The sequence below is a fragment of the Pagrus pagrus genome (assembly GCF_965226575.1).
Source record: "Pagrus pagrus genome assembly, chromosome: 16".
NCBI lineage: Eukaryota > Metazoa > Chordata > Actinopteri > Spariformes > Sparidae > Pagrus > Pagrus pagrus.
Window position 1 is genome coordinate 9,303,537 of NC_140200.1, and position 17,451 is coordinate 9,320,987.

Here is a 17,451-nt window from a genome sequence, read left to right on the forward strand (position 1 = left end):
CAAACCGACATGCTCACTTTTATCTCAAAGTCACAAACTCTAGTAAGAATTTTGAGAGCTAATCCTTTGAATCAAAATAGATACAGTGATAATTGATTGAGTGACTATGTGACACATGGCAACCAGAATTTGTTTGTGTTAAATGATCATTCTGGCTCATTACGGATGTGTTTCTTCTCTTCATAGTTTTGGCCATTGCTTGTATTGGTGTGACTAATATTGTGCTCACCAAGTGAATCGCTAAGATCTGGGAAGAAGGCAACATTGCTGAAAAAGAAATGTCTGATAGGGTAAGGGACCACACAGCCAGACAATAAGATGTCTTTTATGCAAAACCTTGGATTATTCACTTTGTACTTCCAAGGCAAACTTTTGTAAAAATTCTCACTTTCTGCAATATGTGCGGACGGCAACAACGTTGAAGTTAAATTGGGGGAAAGATTGTGGTCTTGGCTGATACATTAGTGATGGGTTGGGGTTAGGGACCTAAAACACTTGGTTAAGTTGACAGAAAGATTGTTGTTACAGTTAAAAATACATTTGAATGTTAACTGGAAGTCAGTGGGCACAAACTCCAGTTCCCTGCATTAAATTTGCCTATCTTGCTATAGACTTGCTATATGCCTGTCCACCACCATGCTACTTCCTGCATTAGCACTGAAAGTAAAAGCATTGGATGCAAATCATGGGGTGTGGAATTATCGAATATGAATGTAATTCCTAGGAAACAGCGTTGGGATTAACAGAAAGGAAGAAAAAACCCAAATAAGATTACAAATTTGTCCGTTGTAAACATCTTTTAGAGTTTATGAAATAATTTCCTGCTTCGATTTTAACCTATCGTACTTGCATGCTTAAAGCTTTGCTGTCCAAAAAAAGGATAAATTCCAACATTTCATGTCTGCAAAACTTTTGGTTTTTACCTCCAAAAGCAGTTAAGAAAATCTAGCAAAAAACTGTCTGCTTGTAATTTTTGTCTTATGGTAGCAAAATTGCAATAACACTGGTGAGCAAAGTTGTATCGTGATCGTAAGAAATACGGCCAAACTGGCCCAAATTACAAAAATGTAATTAAAAGGTACTCAGCATGAAATCATCCTTTACATAGTTTCATTCTTCTGCACAGAAATCAGTACAACTGTGCTCCTGGAACAGCGATAGACAGACTGGTAGTTTGTTCGAGAGCTCTTTGTCACTTGTATTTCAAAAGCACTGCTGGTTTTTCAATCAGTTTTGACTGATTAATTGTTGAATTGTCCTCCAAAGCAAACAAGTCTGCCTTTGACTCACAACTCCCAGATAAAGTAATTGGATAAGTGTGTTACTTGATACAATCAAATCATAACAAACGATGAGTAAAGTCACATTTCAACATATTAAAATGTATAAACTAGCAATATCCAAAAGTAACAGTGATATATGGCCATACGGCAGTGCAAGGACACCTGCAAATTGGATCTGTGAATTGTTTTGGATGCTGCACAGGTGTCATCAGGCTGCCAATCTGCCTGACGAACGGTTTGTTTACCACCTGAGCTGCCGCTGCTGCTGCTCACTAATCATTATGTGTTCATTTACTGCGACCTGCCATCGCAGCTGGAAGCATGTGAAGACAAAGTGAAGGACGCAAGGCAACAAATTTATTTCCATACAGCTCTTCATTCAAAACATGCCCAGTATCACTCCTGTGTTTGGTTACATTTAATGCACTGCATTAAAGTGGTGTCAAAATACGCATAATCGTAAGGAAGCGCTTCCCCTGGGGTGGTTCTGGGCTTCAAATGTGTTACCTTTGGATGAACTCAGGGAGAGCTGCGTTCATTGGCTCAGCCCCTGCTGTACCTGTGGTTAAAATCAAGAGGTGTTGACAGAATAAGCAGGAGGAGGAGGGGGTGGAGGCGGACAGCGGTTTCCAATAACCTGTGAAAACTTGGCATCTCTGTCAGGAAATTTCACAATCAATTTATGTGAAAAACAGCCTCCCAAAACAGGGATTTAGGTAGATAATTAAATGGAAGCGGTACAAAACCATAAAATTGTGATGCGAAGGTGCATGCAGTACAAGCACAAACACTGGTGGAGTTGTTTGGGTGCGGAACGGATTGAAGATGGAAGACAAAGCGTCTGGACGTCAGGCACCATTAGGGAAAAAGACACAAAGCGAATTGTATCATTATGCAGTGAACTTTGAAAAATTTCAACATCCAGAGCCTTCTCACCTCTGCTGGCAGCACGTAGTCAGAAATAACTCACTGTGGATAATTTTTGACTGCCTCGCTGGGGAAAATTGCTCTAATAAAAATGGGCTGGGACACATTGTCTGCCACTGCAGCTGACACATTAGAGGTACTGGAAGTTTCAGTTTAGATGACAAGTTCTGAGTTCAGCGCCAACACAAAGGCTGTTTTCCCTCTTCAAAGGGGTTGAATGCTGTGCACTTGAAAGTAAAAGACAGCAAATGACTTAAAACAGACGATGAGATTGCACAATGCATGACGTCTGTGTTTCTGAATGTCTTGCCTTGACAGCGCATCATGTTATGTTCCCTGCCAAAACAGAGAACAAATCCGATTTGCAACACAAATGTGGTTAACAGCTCGGCGTTCAAAAACACTTCACCAAACCACAGCTTAACTGATGAAAAACTACTGTATTCCCCAGAGTCCATTGGCAAATAACTGACTGTGATTGAAAGGCACTATTCTTGGAGCTGTTGTTTGGGAACATTAATTAGTTATTGATAAAGGGAACTCAAGAGTAGAAAAAAAAAGCAGCGATGAAATGCTTATGGGCGACTGGATTTTGTTTTTTTTCGTTTTCCATTTCTTTGTTTTTCAAATGCAGCACACAGTAGACTAATTAATTTTTGAGAGGTTCCACCTCTGAAAAGTAGCTTTAAAAGTCTGAATACCACATCAAAACTGTTGCAAAACTGATGTTTTAAACTTTTTAATTCCAGTGGGGGGTCTTTTGTTTCGATTTAGCCTTTTATTTTTCAAAAGGCGCTTTAATGATGAGGTATTTATGACTAATTATTCACATAAAACGGCTGTGTCCTTCAGATCCTAAGTATCTAAACATCAGTCAACAACAGATAAAGTAGCTTAGCATTTGCAGCCAGCATTAAACTTGGGTTCATCAGTACATATAGCTACTAAAACCTCTTGCATCTTTGAAATATTAACACCACCTCAGCTTCAAAACGAGTACCATTAGATCAAAAATGGAGTTAAAGAAATTCTAGAAAATGGTTTATTTTTGTTCATTATTATGCATGCAATCTGCTTCAGTGTTCACTGACTGACAACTAATGTACAAAGAGAGAAAGAATGAGTGAGCAACACAAAAACAACCACCATCTGATCTCTTCTTCCAAATTTTGGGTGGGGTCCCTTTCGCTGCAGGATCGGAGTTGGAGGGGGGTTGGTGTGGATGGGGGGTTGGGTGCCGTCAAGCGGCAGCTTAAACATGGCTGAGCAGGGGTTGTTTTGCTGGCCTGACAGTCAACTGTGCATGGGAATTTTGTGACGAGTTGAGAAAATCACACTTCACACGTTACCAGCTGTACAATAAAGGAGTGGGACAGTGTGAAAACATAACATCCTGCACGGGCTGACCAACGCTCCACGCAAACAGCAACAGCATCTGCTTTCATCCAGAAATTGTCCCCTGGGAAAAATCTGACTCACACGATGGATCAAATAGTCTCACTCTTCTTGCATGGCTGTTTTGCACTCAGTAACCCCTTTGCTTTCTGCATATAAGGCTAGATTTCACTGTACTGTTTTTTCCTCCTCTTTTGAGTGATGCCATGGGTAGGCGTGCCCTCACCCTGCAATGAGGGTCACCAGCCACGGCTGCTGTTTATTCCACAGTCACTGTGCATCCATCAGATGAGGACACCATGTTCAACAATAGGTGCCCTCAGGGGCTAAACTGAAAATGGCTCTATGCTTATATCAATACAAGCCAACCCCAATGTTTTTGGTGCTATGTTATGAGTAGTTATGTTGTATTATGTTATGGCTAGTTATGTTATGTTATGTTATGTTATGTTATGTTGTCTTATGTTATGGCTAGTTATGGTATATTGTGTTGCGTTATGTTATAAGCATGTTTGGTTATATTGTGTTGTGTTATGACTACAGTATGTTATGTTATATTGTAGTGTGTTATGACTAGTTATGTTATGCTATGTTTTGTTATGTTGTGTTGTGGTATGATTAGTTATGTTATATTGTATTGTGTTACGGCTAGTTATGTTATGCTATGTTATGTTATGTTGTGTCGTGGTATGATTAGTTATGTTATGCTATGTAATGCTATATTGTATTGTGTTATGACTAGTTATGTTATGTTATGTTGTGACTAGTTATGTTATGTTGTGTTATGACTAGTTATGTTATGTTATGTTGTGTTATGACTAGTTATGTTATGTTATGTTGTGTTGTGACTACATTATGTTAAATTGTATTGTGTTATGACTATGTATGTTATGCTATGTTGTCTTATGTTATGACTAGATGTCTTGTTATATTGTGTTGTGTTTTGACTAAGTTATATTATATTGTATTGTTATATGACTGGTTATGTTATGTTATGTTATGTTATGTTGTGTTGTGTTATGACTAGTTGTTATTTTATATTGTGTTGTGTTAGGACTAGTAATGTTATGTTGTCTCATGTTATGACTAGTTATGTTATGCTATATTGTGTTGTGTTATGACTACCTATGTTATCTTATGTTATAGGCCTACATCAATTTCATTTCCTAGCTGACCCAAATGGAGATAATTTTATGTAAGTTATAAATGCTGGGCAATTTTGTCTGTAACAAGTCACCGTATCCTCGGAGCTGATTATAGGTTTTGTATGTGGAAACATAATTTGCAAGGGTATTCGTGACTATGACGTAGTCAAAATGAAGTCAAAAGTACAATATTTGAGTAAAGTAAAATTGCATTTAAATACAATACTTCAATAAATGTGGTAAGTTAATTTTACCCCATGGTTCTGATCTGCTCTGCTCTGTTGTTCAGTCTCTTTAATAATGTTTGCATGACACATATTTAGACATAAAACCATAGCTGTGAATCAATGGGACACTGACATGCTTGTGTGATAATTAAATTTGTGAATCTATTTGTTGCCTTGACAGTACACAACCCATCATCATCATCACACCGACCCCCAGTAATTGGGTGGGTGCAGTCACTCTATCGCGCAGCAGCTCCCAATCAGCTGAGCTGAGCGCTGAAAGCAGTCACATGTCTTATCTGGGTTTGTGTTTTTCCCCCTCCACGTGTCAAGATAGACGAAACAGAAGGCGGGACCAAAACAAACCGTCTGATTGGTCCGCTGCGTGTCACCAGCTTATGGTTGCGAGGAGGACTGTTTTCTTAAAGGGCCAGGCACGTTATTATTCTTTTTGTATTTATTTCATCTCAACAACAATACAGCATGAGCTCAACATCTTATGCAGAAGCCAGTTTAAATCTGCAGCAGATTTTAATATTTTTTTTTATTTGAATGCTTTAGTTATGAAAGCATAGACACCCAAATGGAAAATAGTGGATTAATATGGCAACAATTGGCATTGACCCATTTGCAGTGGTAGGGAATTTACCACATTATGTGATACCATTGTGATTTACCCACTTCTACACCTAACATATTGAAATATTATACTTTTAATTTACTCATGTATTTGACAGGCAGGCTTTAGTTGGGCTACCATCTTACAAATGAAGATTTTGCATACAAAACACATGTTATATTAGCATTTTTTAATTAAAAACACCCAACAGTGTATAAAATACTAACTTGATGCACTATTACAGTAAAATGCATTATCTGTATGACAAATAGGAGCATTGAGTGTGTTTATTTTTGTGCATTTTGCTTACAATGTGCAATTTTTAATGCACCTTTGCTTATAATTGAGTATTTTTGCTGTGTGGTGGTACAACTATACTAAAACAAATGCACTGAATGCTTCCTCCACCACTGACCAGCTGCTACAATACCAAACAAAAATGGATTTTTAGAGCAATAACAGCATTTTATACCCTTTCAGGCTGTTATATTTGCATAACACAGTGTAGCTGACTCTCCTCTGCTCCTTTCACATTATTAAGAAGGGGCGGGTCCCGGCCGTCGAGGCGGACCGTTTTGACACAGGGAAGAAAAAAAAAAACACAACAACTCCTCCAGTCACATCTATGAGTGGTTGTAATGCAAAGAGGGATACGAGTCGCATCAACACGGTCCGTAGGAAACAAGGTAACGGCAAGCTGTCAAGATACCACCGATCACAACGGAAAACGCGTTTGCTGGCGGTGAGTGTGCTTCACAGTCGTGTTGTTGTAGAGGGACAGATCTCCGTCGCGGTGCTCGTCCGCGGGAGTTTTGTCAACAAATGTGCGGGCATGCCCGGGCAAGGGGACGGGGGTGAGCGGGCTTCGCCGGAGCGTTGGCACTGTACGGCAGAGAGCTTTTTTTTTTTTTTACTAGATGCTCCCGATCTTCATTATCTTTATCTGTGAGGTTTTCTTTCGCTTGTGTCGACGGAGGGAGTGAATTAATGACCCGTCTCGCCTCGACATCCCGGCTTCACGTTGCCCGGTGTTTTTGACACAACTGTGGGTCTGTAGCTCTCCTGTCATTACACGTTATTACAGCCGGTTGTTGAAGTGACTTGTCTGTTTGCGCTTTCGTGACTAATGTGTGGCTGCTAAGAGTGATTTGAGCTGCCGGTTGTTATCTCGGAGGCGTTTGTTGTGAGGAGAAAGTATCAGCGGAGGATAGTGGAGCACCGTCCTGGATGTTTATCTTTGTTTTTTAAAGCCCTGCTGGTTTGCTAACGGTGCCGCTGCGTTAACAAATAGTTGTGCCTACTTTTTTTAAAAAGCGAGAAACAGCCGTGTGAGCGAGAAAATCCACAGTTTGTGTCATTATTTTTGGTTTGCAGCAGTGTGTCCGCTTCGTGTTTCGACGGCTGCCAGTTTTATGGCTGTTGCGTCCGCAGCGATGAGCGGTCGGAGCTGCCCCCGGGCATGGCCGCTTCTGATGCGGGTACAGATGCAGCGCACCCCCGGTGGTCCTCCGGAGCCCACTTTCAGAAACAACTTAATGAAAATGTCACTTTTTCTACGTGTGCAGATAAAGTAGTTTTTATTAATTTTATTTTTTTTTACATTCAAGTGGTAACTTGCATCAAAAATCCATATATCACTCACCATACAAACATATTAGTGTGCTAACCTGTTTGCCTGTGATAGCTAAAGTAGTGTTCATGACTTTATTGGAGCTTGTCACTTGCACAGTGTTATCCACAGGATATGTATTCCTACTCACATGAAAGCAGTAGGAGAAATAGCAGCAGAGCTCACCTTGTGTGCACCCCCCCACCCCGAGCAGTGCATGGAGGAGAGCCCGGTGCACAGATGGTGCAGCAGAGGGAGCCACTTTCTGCTGTAGCTTTGAGCCTCTGACCAGCACTGTGCTGGCTGCCAGGCCTCCCTGCTGCCCCAGGCAGTGTGTGTCTCTCTGTGTGTGTGTATGTGTGTGTGTGTGTGTGTGTGTCTCCCTGTCTATGTTTGTTTTTTTATGTGTCTGACACTATGGTTATCTTGCCAGTCCTCTGTTGGCTGCCAGTGGAAATTCAAGACAGAGCTCGCATTGCCATTGACACACAAGTGCACATTTGATCCCAGTGAAACTTGCGGCACAGTGGCAGAGAAGCCCTTTCTGCTTGCATAGCATTAATTACTGTACTACTTGATTTGCCTGGAGGAGAAGTTAATGCAGAATAGGGCTGTTTTGAATATCTGTAACGAACATCTAATTAGTGTGCATTGGCGAAATGGACTGATTTCACCCTTTAATGCCCCTGGAGCGATGGAGGCCAGTGGATTTGTGGGTCAGTGATACATTTTTGTTTACCAAAAAACACAGCCGGTCTGATTCAGAGACATACATCTTACTCTAATAATGTGGCCTGACTAATCAGACAGTGTTTTTCCACAGCTGTTCAAAATGGAGTTTCCTCCTTTGACTCCATATGACATGACATCATGCAAAGGGACACTTTCACAAAGAGACGACTTGGGCCGCCTCGCTCAGTAAACACGATACCAGTATATCCAGTTCCAACTTTTGCCAGTCAACCCGGCCTATTTGTCTCCACTTACACAAGAAAAAGAATAAGACAGGCACCCTCGACAAAAAAGATGAAACAGTAGTTCAGATGGTGGCACGTGGCCAAGGAGGAAGAGGGTGTGAGTGTTTGTGTTCAGCAGACACAGTTGAGGATGGAGTGAAATTCGTTATCTCCCTCATGAAACAGCGGCTGCACGCAGCACATGACAGTCTAGCCAGAACTTTGGTTTCACTGAGGTTTCACTCACACACCAACCCGCTGCTGTTTGTGTGTGTGTGTGATAGTGTAGACAGGCAGCTATCCAGTGATAGGAGAGAGGGAGGGAGGGGTGGGGGGGGCAACAAGGATCGGTCTTTTAATGTTGAGCTGCAGAATCGTGCAGGAGGAAGTTAATCCCCTGACTGTGCTCTGCTCTGTGGCACACTGTTCCAGATTAAGGTAGTTGTGAGGGGAGAAAGCAGCTTCGGTGGATCTTTTGGCACTCAGTTACAATTTGGCACATTATCAGGAACAGCTTGGCAAAATCTGCCGCGGGAGGGTGGCAAATCTGGCGTAGCATTTTTAGCCGCCCACTGGGTCCCCCCTACACAGGGTGTTTCCATACGTTTGGCTCCTGTTGCTGCTCATCACTATATTATAAGAGATAATCGCTTTAGCTACAGCTGGCCTCTTGTATGTTTACCTTTCTTTACATACTGTAGACATTCACATTAGCAGATCCATCTGTGCTTCTGTGATTACTCATCTCTGCCTGTTTGTTTACAGTATTACCGCACGCAACATTAGCCGCTTTTAATGACTAATGATTTCCATTTAATGTAGATAGGGTGGAATCATTTTCTATCTGCCAGAGGGCAAAGTTTCCACTGATAACAGGATGCTATTTGGCACTTTTTGTTTGGTCTTAAAACAAATCACGCCCAAATTACCTGTCAGCTAAAGATCATAAACACATGGTTATGACTCAGGCACAGTCCTGCAAATAGATCGCATATTTACTCGTCCAAAACACACTTTCAAACATTTGTCACCTCTGGCTAAAGTCTCCCTCTTCTGTCCACTCTTTTTTTTTTGACACCAGGGAGTTTACCGCTGAGGCGTCGGATGGATGATGAGGAGGAGGACATGTCACGGCCCATCTCGCAGCTCTGGGGAACGCCCTTTAGGGACGTCAAATACGAAGACCGCGCCACACAGATCGCGGCCGGACAGGCCCTCGCTGCCGTCACCGCCGCCGTGTCCACGTCGCAGAGTCACAACAACAACAGCATTGGCATCAACACACTGCCCTGCAGCTTGCACCGGCAGCCTCGCATACCCTTTCACGGTAAGGAGGGGAAAGCCTGCTGAAAGTGATGCGGGCTGTTAGGATTATCGTCATCGAGTACAACCTCACATGATTAGTCATTCCTTTTATCTGGTAGATTACTAATTGGGAACTGTCCTCAAAGACTGGGGTGATTAAAACTGTCAATCTGATTTGGAGTGTTAGATCGGATAAGAGCGGGAGGCTGCTGTTTTCTTTTTTTCCTGGACTGTTAGACAAACAAACAGACAAGAAAGTCTAGGAATTAATTTTCCTTGTTGAGGGGAGATCCCCTCGTCCTATAATACGAATGCTGAGAACATGAGGAACAGGCCATTCTTAGAAACTGTTTGTTTATTAACAATTTGAGCATCTTTATTACATACTTTAGCACTCCTGATACGCTATTAATCTAAATCTGATAAATGATGTTCACATTCCAATCAGTTTCTCGTTTTTTGTTTTTTTTAGCATTTTAAATGAGCATTCGTTGAAGCAATTAAAAGACAATCTGACACATACATAAAGGCACATACCCACGCTAATGTGTCCACCAGTTTTAATCCAATATTGTTTACCCATTTCTAATCGAATCAGTGTGACATCACCCTAATCGAATTCAACCAATGTCGAAGAAGAATGTTGTTTGTTTGTTGACTCGGTGTCAGTGTGTGAGAGGTGCATTGTTCTGGGTTTAAAGTCATCAGTACATAAAAAACCACTGACTGTTATTACCTTGTCGCTCATCGTTAATGGATGTCATGCACTTGGCCCGCTGCCAGGTTTCTTGGAGAAATTATGGCCCTCTGAGAGGCAGAATAACCAGGCGTTCTGCACACATGAAACCTCCAAGTTGCATGACTTCAGGAGCGCATGAGTAAACTCGGTGGCACAGCCCACAGAAAGACTGCAGTTCACTGAGGCCATTGTTGATTTAATAAGGTGTTTGAGTTTATCACCTACCAACACTCTCTCTCTCTTTCTTCTCTGTGGAGCCTTTAGTCGTACTTGGAGTGCCTACCTTGTTTTTTTGCCATCTTGAGAAGATCTGATAAAACCTGAAGAGAAAATAGATACTGTATATTTCACTTCAGACACAGCTGTGTTTGAGGCTTTTAATAGTAATCAAGATAGCTGGACTTATTGTAAGACTGTCTACAAAGTGTTTTCTGAGGTTTTTCACTGTCTAGTCTAAAATCAAAAAGGAAAACATTAGTGGTTTTACTGAACTCGTATCAGTAATGTCTACTCGCCTCACATTCATCTTGGCACTGACACTGACAAGCGTCTTGGTACTTTTTTGAGATCCAACAACAACACAAGTTTTTAAGAAGCTTGATGTTCTTTTACTTTTAGGCAACGCTGGATTACGCTCACATTTCCCCGCTCAGTTTGAGCCCATGGAGGACCGGGGAGAGAGGCAGATTGAAGAGGAGGAGGAGGAGGACAGAGGGGAGGAAGATGACAGGATGGCAGAGGGGCCGGCGGAGCAGGCGGGGGTGAGCGTGGAGGCGCAAATCGGTCGTAAACTGCGGGAGATCGGAGACAAGTTCCAACAGGACCACGTTGAACTGGTAAGCCTCCCTCCTGAGCAGTGAAGTGGATCCTTAGCAGAACTCCTGTTGCAAACAACTGCAGAGCCCGAATGCACTTTTAAAACTTTTCAAAGTGTAAACAATGTGAGCACAAGCAGACTTTGTATAATACCTAATTAAACGCTCCATTTGCCTGCTGAACTTACGTTCTTGGAGACGGGAGATAGTGAGTCTCTGGCTCTAAACTACATTTTGTTGACGTGAGACAAAAAGTTTGTTTGTGTGTTACATGTGAGCTATTTCTGCGTGTCAGCTTCCACTTGATTAGACACACAAAGCCACTGTGTGCCAATTGTGTGGCTCACTCTCGGGAAGAAAGGGGGCCAAACATTTTGCCAGCTGGATTGGCCACAACCCACGCTGGATAAAAATAGCCCGTGCAGTGATTCAACCGCTTTCTTGGCCACGCTGAAGGAAAAATCACTAATAAGGCACGATTTAGTAACTTCATACAGGATACTAAACAAAACTAATATGTATGCAGTCAGTGTCTCCGGCTCCTGAATACACTGTGACAACATAGAAAAGTACTTTCTTCCTGCTGACATCTAAATATTGATTCTTAGTTTGGCACTGTGGTCAAGGTCATCTTCTGAACTACTGGAACAGATTATAGGCTACGCTGCCAATACTATGTTAGCGGCGCTGACACCATGTCATTACAGTCAATGGGAATATTAGGGATCTGTTTCCTGGTCCACAAAGACAGAAGAAAAAGAAAACAAACAAGTGAAATCCATTCCCTCGTCTGAAGCTTTTCATAAAGAGCAGATGAAATGACTCCCTCCCATTTCTCACCAGTTTCCCTCATCCCTTTGTCCCCACTCTAGTGCCACCCTCATGTTTGCTACTTGTGTACTTTACCTGAAAGTAGGCAGACCACTTTCTCCTTAAATGAGCTCTTTATACCGAACATACCGCGTGAAGCATGAAACAGTAGGACGCCTTTAGAGACGATGAAGGGAACTGAGCGTGGAGGCTCGCTGCTTGCTAAGCTCCTGAGGGAATAGTTAAGCACATACAGTCTGCAGTTCATGATATGTAGTTAATTGTGCATGTCGAGGAATAAAATCCACATGGAAACATGTGTCACAGTCTTACAGATTTCTTAATGCTCGAATATGACAACATGTTCCACCTCCTGTCCTCCTTTGGCAAGGACTTTGTGCCACAGTGCGTTTGATAACAGGTCGGAGGGGTTGCTAAAGCAGTTACTGGTCTGACTGAGAGTTCACATTAGTCACATGACCACGAAGTTAGTTAATAAGTACAAATATACTGGGAGTGGTTCTTGTTTGCTGCCGTGGCTGTTTTGCCATGGGGGAGAAAGAAGAAAGGTAGACACAGAGAGTGAGAGAAAGAATGAATATAAAGTAAGAGAGTTTGACAAAGCAGGTGAGATCGATGCGACTGTCGCGAACAGCAGCAAGCCGCACGTCTGTGTCTGGGTAGACTTGGCCGGCTGTTTATACGCCCGTCTAAAAATAGAGTCTGACTCACGGCTACCCACAATACCTCAGTTGTCCCGCTGACTGCCTCAGTGTGTGTCTTTGTGTGTGTGTGCGCGCGCCTGTGTGTGTGTGTGTGTGTTCTGGTTTTGCGTGTGACAGAGAGATAAGAGCGAACGTTTTCTTTTTTGTCTGCTGTCTGCACTCGAGTTGGTTTCATCCCGCAGGATCTGATACTGCTGTTGTAGGAAGAATCACAAGTGATCCTTTATGATATCCACTCACTCCTCTGCATTGTCTCTGCTGCTATTGTTAGACGTTTTTCACCAGCCTCTCCAAGCAGAAGTTGCCGGTGTGGGCTAATGTGTGGGTTTGTGTTTGTGTGGAGTAGGTTGTATTTGTGGTTTGAGTCTTATCCGTCAGTTTCGACTGCTTTTGCGGCCACTAAAACGCTAAAAGTTTGAGGGAAATTTCATCCATCCCCCTTTTTTTTTATCATTTGGGGTGCATTAACCTACAAAACTAAATAAAAACCCTTTCTCCGCCACCCATGCAAATGACAGCCCAAAGATGAGCCTCATGTGGAACAAACCAGAGTACTGTTTAAATAAGCTCTGCAGTGTAGAATTAAGGCAATTAAGGACAATTAGGGTTACATTTAGCGGTGCTGGTTCAATTCAGTCCAGCCTGCTAGTTCTGCATCAAATAGCCTGTGGCGGACTCTGATTGCTAGGCTGGTAGAGACCTTGATGGAGAGAGAGCAGGGATAGAGATGCTTATGCAACAGGCTGCAATATCTGAGCGCGGCTGTTCAGAAAGCCGACGGGGAGCTGTGCAGGATCAGAGATGGGGAAGGGGGGGCGAGAGGAGATCGCAGGGCTGCAGCAGGAACCCCTTCATCTGTCTGCAGTCGACGTGGGCTGCACACCCCGATGGAACATGACAGAGCCGGGGTGAAGGGGGCTCCATAGGAGGGAGCAGTGTCTGCTTCCTCGGCTTTTGTTTTTTGATAATTATTCAGCTGACTACGTCGTTACGGGAGAGCTGTGATGAAATAGGCAGCGAGTTCTCTGAAAGCGTTTCACTTTGAGGCCCCTTGTTTAGAAGTCAACAGTGCATCGGTTAATAGGAGGGACCGTGTCAAACCTGAGGGAGGAGGGATGGGGTGGTACTGTCAAGATGAGTGGCAGCTCCCGGGCGTTAAAGATGTCTTGTTTTGCAGTTGCTGTCAAGGTCATTTTCATCATTTCTAGGGTCGATCACTTAATTGAAAATCGTGCACTTTCGTTGTTTATTAACCTGTCGATGATTTTCTCGACTAATCTAGAAGTTGTTCGGTCCAAAAAATGGTTAAAAATGTTTCCCAAAGATAGATATTCACATTTCATTCGAACCATCTATTAATGGTTGCAGCTCTAATCCTTTGTCAACTTTTTCACCTGTGAAAGCAACTAAATAAAATATTCAAACTACAACTTCTCTCTCTGAGAAGTCTCTAAGAAACCAGAGATCCACTGATACTGTATATTCTGCAGAAGTATCGGGCAGGATGTGCGTGACGGACGTGTTTTCTAGACACAAGCTGATGTTGTGGAAACATTCAGTCCGCTAAGTCGTATAGCTTGAGCTCACAGGGTTTACCTCAGTTCAACTTTAAATCGCTCTCCCTGATGATAATAACCTAATGTGTATTTTTTTTTCCCGCCTTCTTGCAGTTCATGAGGCATCAGAGACAAAACCTGCCTGCCTGGATGCGCCTTACGATGGCCCTGTTCGGCTTTCTGTTTCCACGAGACGCTCTCTTCCCTCGCCTGAGAGGAGAGCAGAGATGAAGGGACTTCCTGCTGGTCCTTGCCTCAGCCCTTGCTTCCCCCAAATCAAATGCGAGGGAACAAGGGACCGGACTTTATGAGGTGGCACTGTAAGATGGAACACGGGTTTGGATTTTTGTTTTCTAATTGAATACGAAGACGAGATGAAGAAAACACTGGTCACCGCTGGACGGAGACTGATTACCGTTTCTTTTTTTTTTTTTGTTCCTTTGTTTTTTGTTTTTTCGTCTTTCCGAGAAGGAGCCATTGCGTTTGAAGAGATATTTTCGAAATATTTGTAAGATTACCTATTTTGTACAGTAAACTGCTCTTTTTATTTGGTATTTCAAGTCTTGAAGGACCTCCATCAGTCCAGGGAATGCCTTATTCTCTCCTGCCACAGTACGACTTTTTCGCATCACGGAAATCACAAGAAAGAGATCAAATTTTTTTCAGATTAGGCCACTTTTTTTTTTTTTTTGGTGACAAACTGTGGACGTGGACATTTCTGTGCTGAAGTTACTGACTTATAACCTTGAGGACTCGAGGCACATTTCTAATTTATTCTCGGACTAACAATAAGCCCTGTACTTATCCTTTACTGTTCCACACTGGCTAAGTTGAAAATGCTTGTGGCGGTGTTACGCGCCGGTGTTGCACTGTTGGTCAGTTTAATGCGTGTTTTACCAGCTTCCACTGTAGACGTAGGGACATTATATCAACCTGTGTCACCCATCAGCATCCCCATCTACAGAACCACTCTTGTTGTGAAAAGGCCTGTCACGATAACTACTTTTATTGGACGTCGTATTGACCCAGAATTAAATAAAATAAACAATATCATTGTCATTTTAAGAGCTCCATGTTACAGATTTAAAGAGAATATAAAGCATAATAATGCAAGTACATGCTTTGGAATTGGAATGTGAAAAAAATATCCTAAATAAATAATAAATAAAATGAAACCACACAGCGATACGCCAAAAACGTAGTTATCACGACAGGCCTAGAACTTGTCAAAGTGGCCTAATGACCCACTGTGTAGATTCAGATCCTGTTGATTCATTCATACTTGAATTAAGCTCTAAGATATTTTAGTCGAGTAACATCGTGATTGTGCTTGTAATCCGTGGTCATGCGTATGTAGGAGTGCGTGCTTACTGTTTCCAAAATCTACAGTCATTTTGAAACCAAATGAGCACAATCAAAGTCAAACAAATCTCCTCTGTGGGATTACGATCAGGGAACAGGAAAACAATCAGACGCCCAAAGAGCTTTGGATAGATTTCATCATTTTCTAAAGCTTTTGGGGGTTTATTTCTCAAGCTGGATTGACAATCGCAACTGTGCCCTTTGCGGGTCGCCTGCAAGAGAGATGACATTTATCGGCATTTTTTTTAGGGGCGAGCAATATCCAAGCCAGTGGAAGGAAGGAAGTATAATCTTAGGGATCTGTTGCATTCGCAATCAAACTGACATGCATAGAAGGACATTTCCCAGAACATGGCTGTGTTCTCAATGAAATATCTTTGTTACAGAAACGTTTTTAGGTTAAAGTTACAGAGATGCATTTTTATTTCATTTCACTCCAGGTCTAAGTCTAAATGTCTCGAGCACTGACTCAATCCCGATGTGCCGATACGTTTATCAACTCAACTTTTCATTCAAGTGCTTTCTTTCACCAAACTGCCGGTGGTGCATTCACTGAGAACTCTGTACAGTTCAAAGAACCATTGTGCTAATCACACGGACACATTTAGGACAACGTTTTTACATCTTTGCGCGACAACTGCTTCGTTAGCATTCTGCAATGACACAGCCACTGTTTCTCAATGTGTTTTTATCAAGGAAAACGTCTTTAAGGACTTTAAATAAGATGTTAAAAATTCTTCATTTGATGTATTATTTCAGTCTGTTGTAAATTCATGATATGAACTTTTGAAGACACTGATGGGTTTTTTTTCTGCTTTCGTTTTCTTCAGGGAGTAGTTAATGAACCGTGATGAGTTGTGTTTGCTAAAAATCTGCCTTTAAGCGAGGACTCCGTGCATCAACGCTGTTGATGGACGTAGTGAGACGAAGCTGAACAAGCAAAGATGTTTCTTTATTTTACGTTTTTCCACGTCATTTTTCACTCAACGTCAACATGGAAGTGTGTTACAGATTTTTTTTTTTTTTATTTCTTTAAACCAAAAGTTTGTTTCCTGCAAACACTGAACGCTGAGCCAATCCAGACCGTTGTGACACACTCTTCAGTCCAAAGTTTCGCACTCTCGCTCTCTTTGACCGAACACCATGTTTAACTACTCCCTGTCCTTACTGAGAACAAGTTTCATTTTGTTTGGTTCCTTTAAGATAATTTATTCTAATTTATTTTGTGTATATTTGCTCAGTGCTACTGTATAGATGCTATCTCAGTGTGTACAGTCCTTTTTCTTCTCATTGTTGACGTGCATTCGGTTGTGTGTTTGATGCCTGTGTGTGCGGGGAGGTTGGACTAAAGCCATGTGCCTCGTGCGTTCTCACACGCACGGTGTGAGTCCTTACAAATCACAACAGACAATCAAATGTACGAAACGTGCCTTGTGAGTCACAGACCTGCCACATCATCATAGACACTCGGCATACTAATTATCCCAAAGTCACAGCTCTTGTTCCGCTCGGGCTCTGTGAGATCAACACACTTTCATGCAGTAGAGTCGGCACAAACAGTAGTGTTGCGCCTTGATACAAAAAGAACATCAGTTGGATTCCTCGCATCTGCTCACGAGGCACAGGCTCAACCTTTGACATCTCTCAGCACGAACGGCGAGTTTCACCACGCAAACCTTCTCAATATCAGAAACGACTGTTTGCAATCAATGTGCACTGTAAAAAAAACAACAATTTTTTTACTTGTATACTGTATTTTGCGCCTCTCTCTTTCTACTCCTGTGCTGAACTTCCCCTCTAGATTCCTGAAACTCTTTGAAGATCTGTAAAATGCTGGATCGGCCCGGCTCGTCTGGGTTTTTGTGCTTTATTATCTACAATCTAGTAGGGCTGTGGGTTTACATTTGAAGGAGGAATGAGCCACCATGGTGCCCAGTATTATTTGTACGTGAGATGGGTTGAACAGCCACTCAGTGGC

The 17,451-nt window shown here is 42.3% G+C and overlaps 1 protein-coding gene across 2 annotated transcripts; it reads left to right on the top strand.

The window, feature by feature from the left end:
* The first annotated feature begins 227 nt into the window (after window positions 1-227).
* bmf2 (BCL2 modifying factor 2) lies at window positions 228-16,927 on the top strand. Of its 2 annotated transcripts, none has more exons than XM_084377944.1 (4): window positions 228-290; window positions 9,243-9,488; window positions 10,824-11,041; window positions 14,226-16,927. In XM_084377944.1, the coding sequence occupies exons 2-4, from the start codon at window positions 9,266-9,268 to the stop codon at window positions 14,340-14,342; spliced, it is 558 nt and encodes a 185-aa protein (XP_084234070.1). In that variant the 5' UTR covers window positions 228-290; window positions 9,243-9,265; the 3' UTR covers window positions 14,343-16,927. The 2 variants fall into 2 exon arrangements, with proteins under 2 accessions (XP_084234070.1, XP_084234069.1); XM_084377943.1 differs by lacking the exon at window positions 228-290 and adding an exon at window positions 6,228-6,338.
* Window positions 16,928-17,451: the final 524 nt, after the last annotated feature.

What these genes read in the sequence shown, in the direction of transcription:
- bmf2 (XM_084377944.1), top strand. Translation starts at nt 9,266, where the DNA reads ATGGATGATGAGGAGGAGGACATGTCACGGCCCATCTCGCAGCTCTGG. An exon ending in GCCTCGCATACCCTTTCACG is followed by an intron (nt 9,489 to 10,823) that starts GTAAGGAGGGGA and finishes TTTTACTTTTAG; the next exon opens with GCAACGCTGGATTACGCTCA. An exon ending in AACAGGACCACGTTGAACTG is followed by an intron (nt 11,042 to 14,225) that starts GTAAGCCTCCCT and finishes GCCTTCTTGCAG; the next exon opens with TTCATGAGGCATCAGAGACA.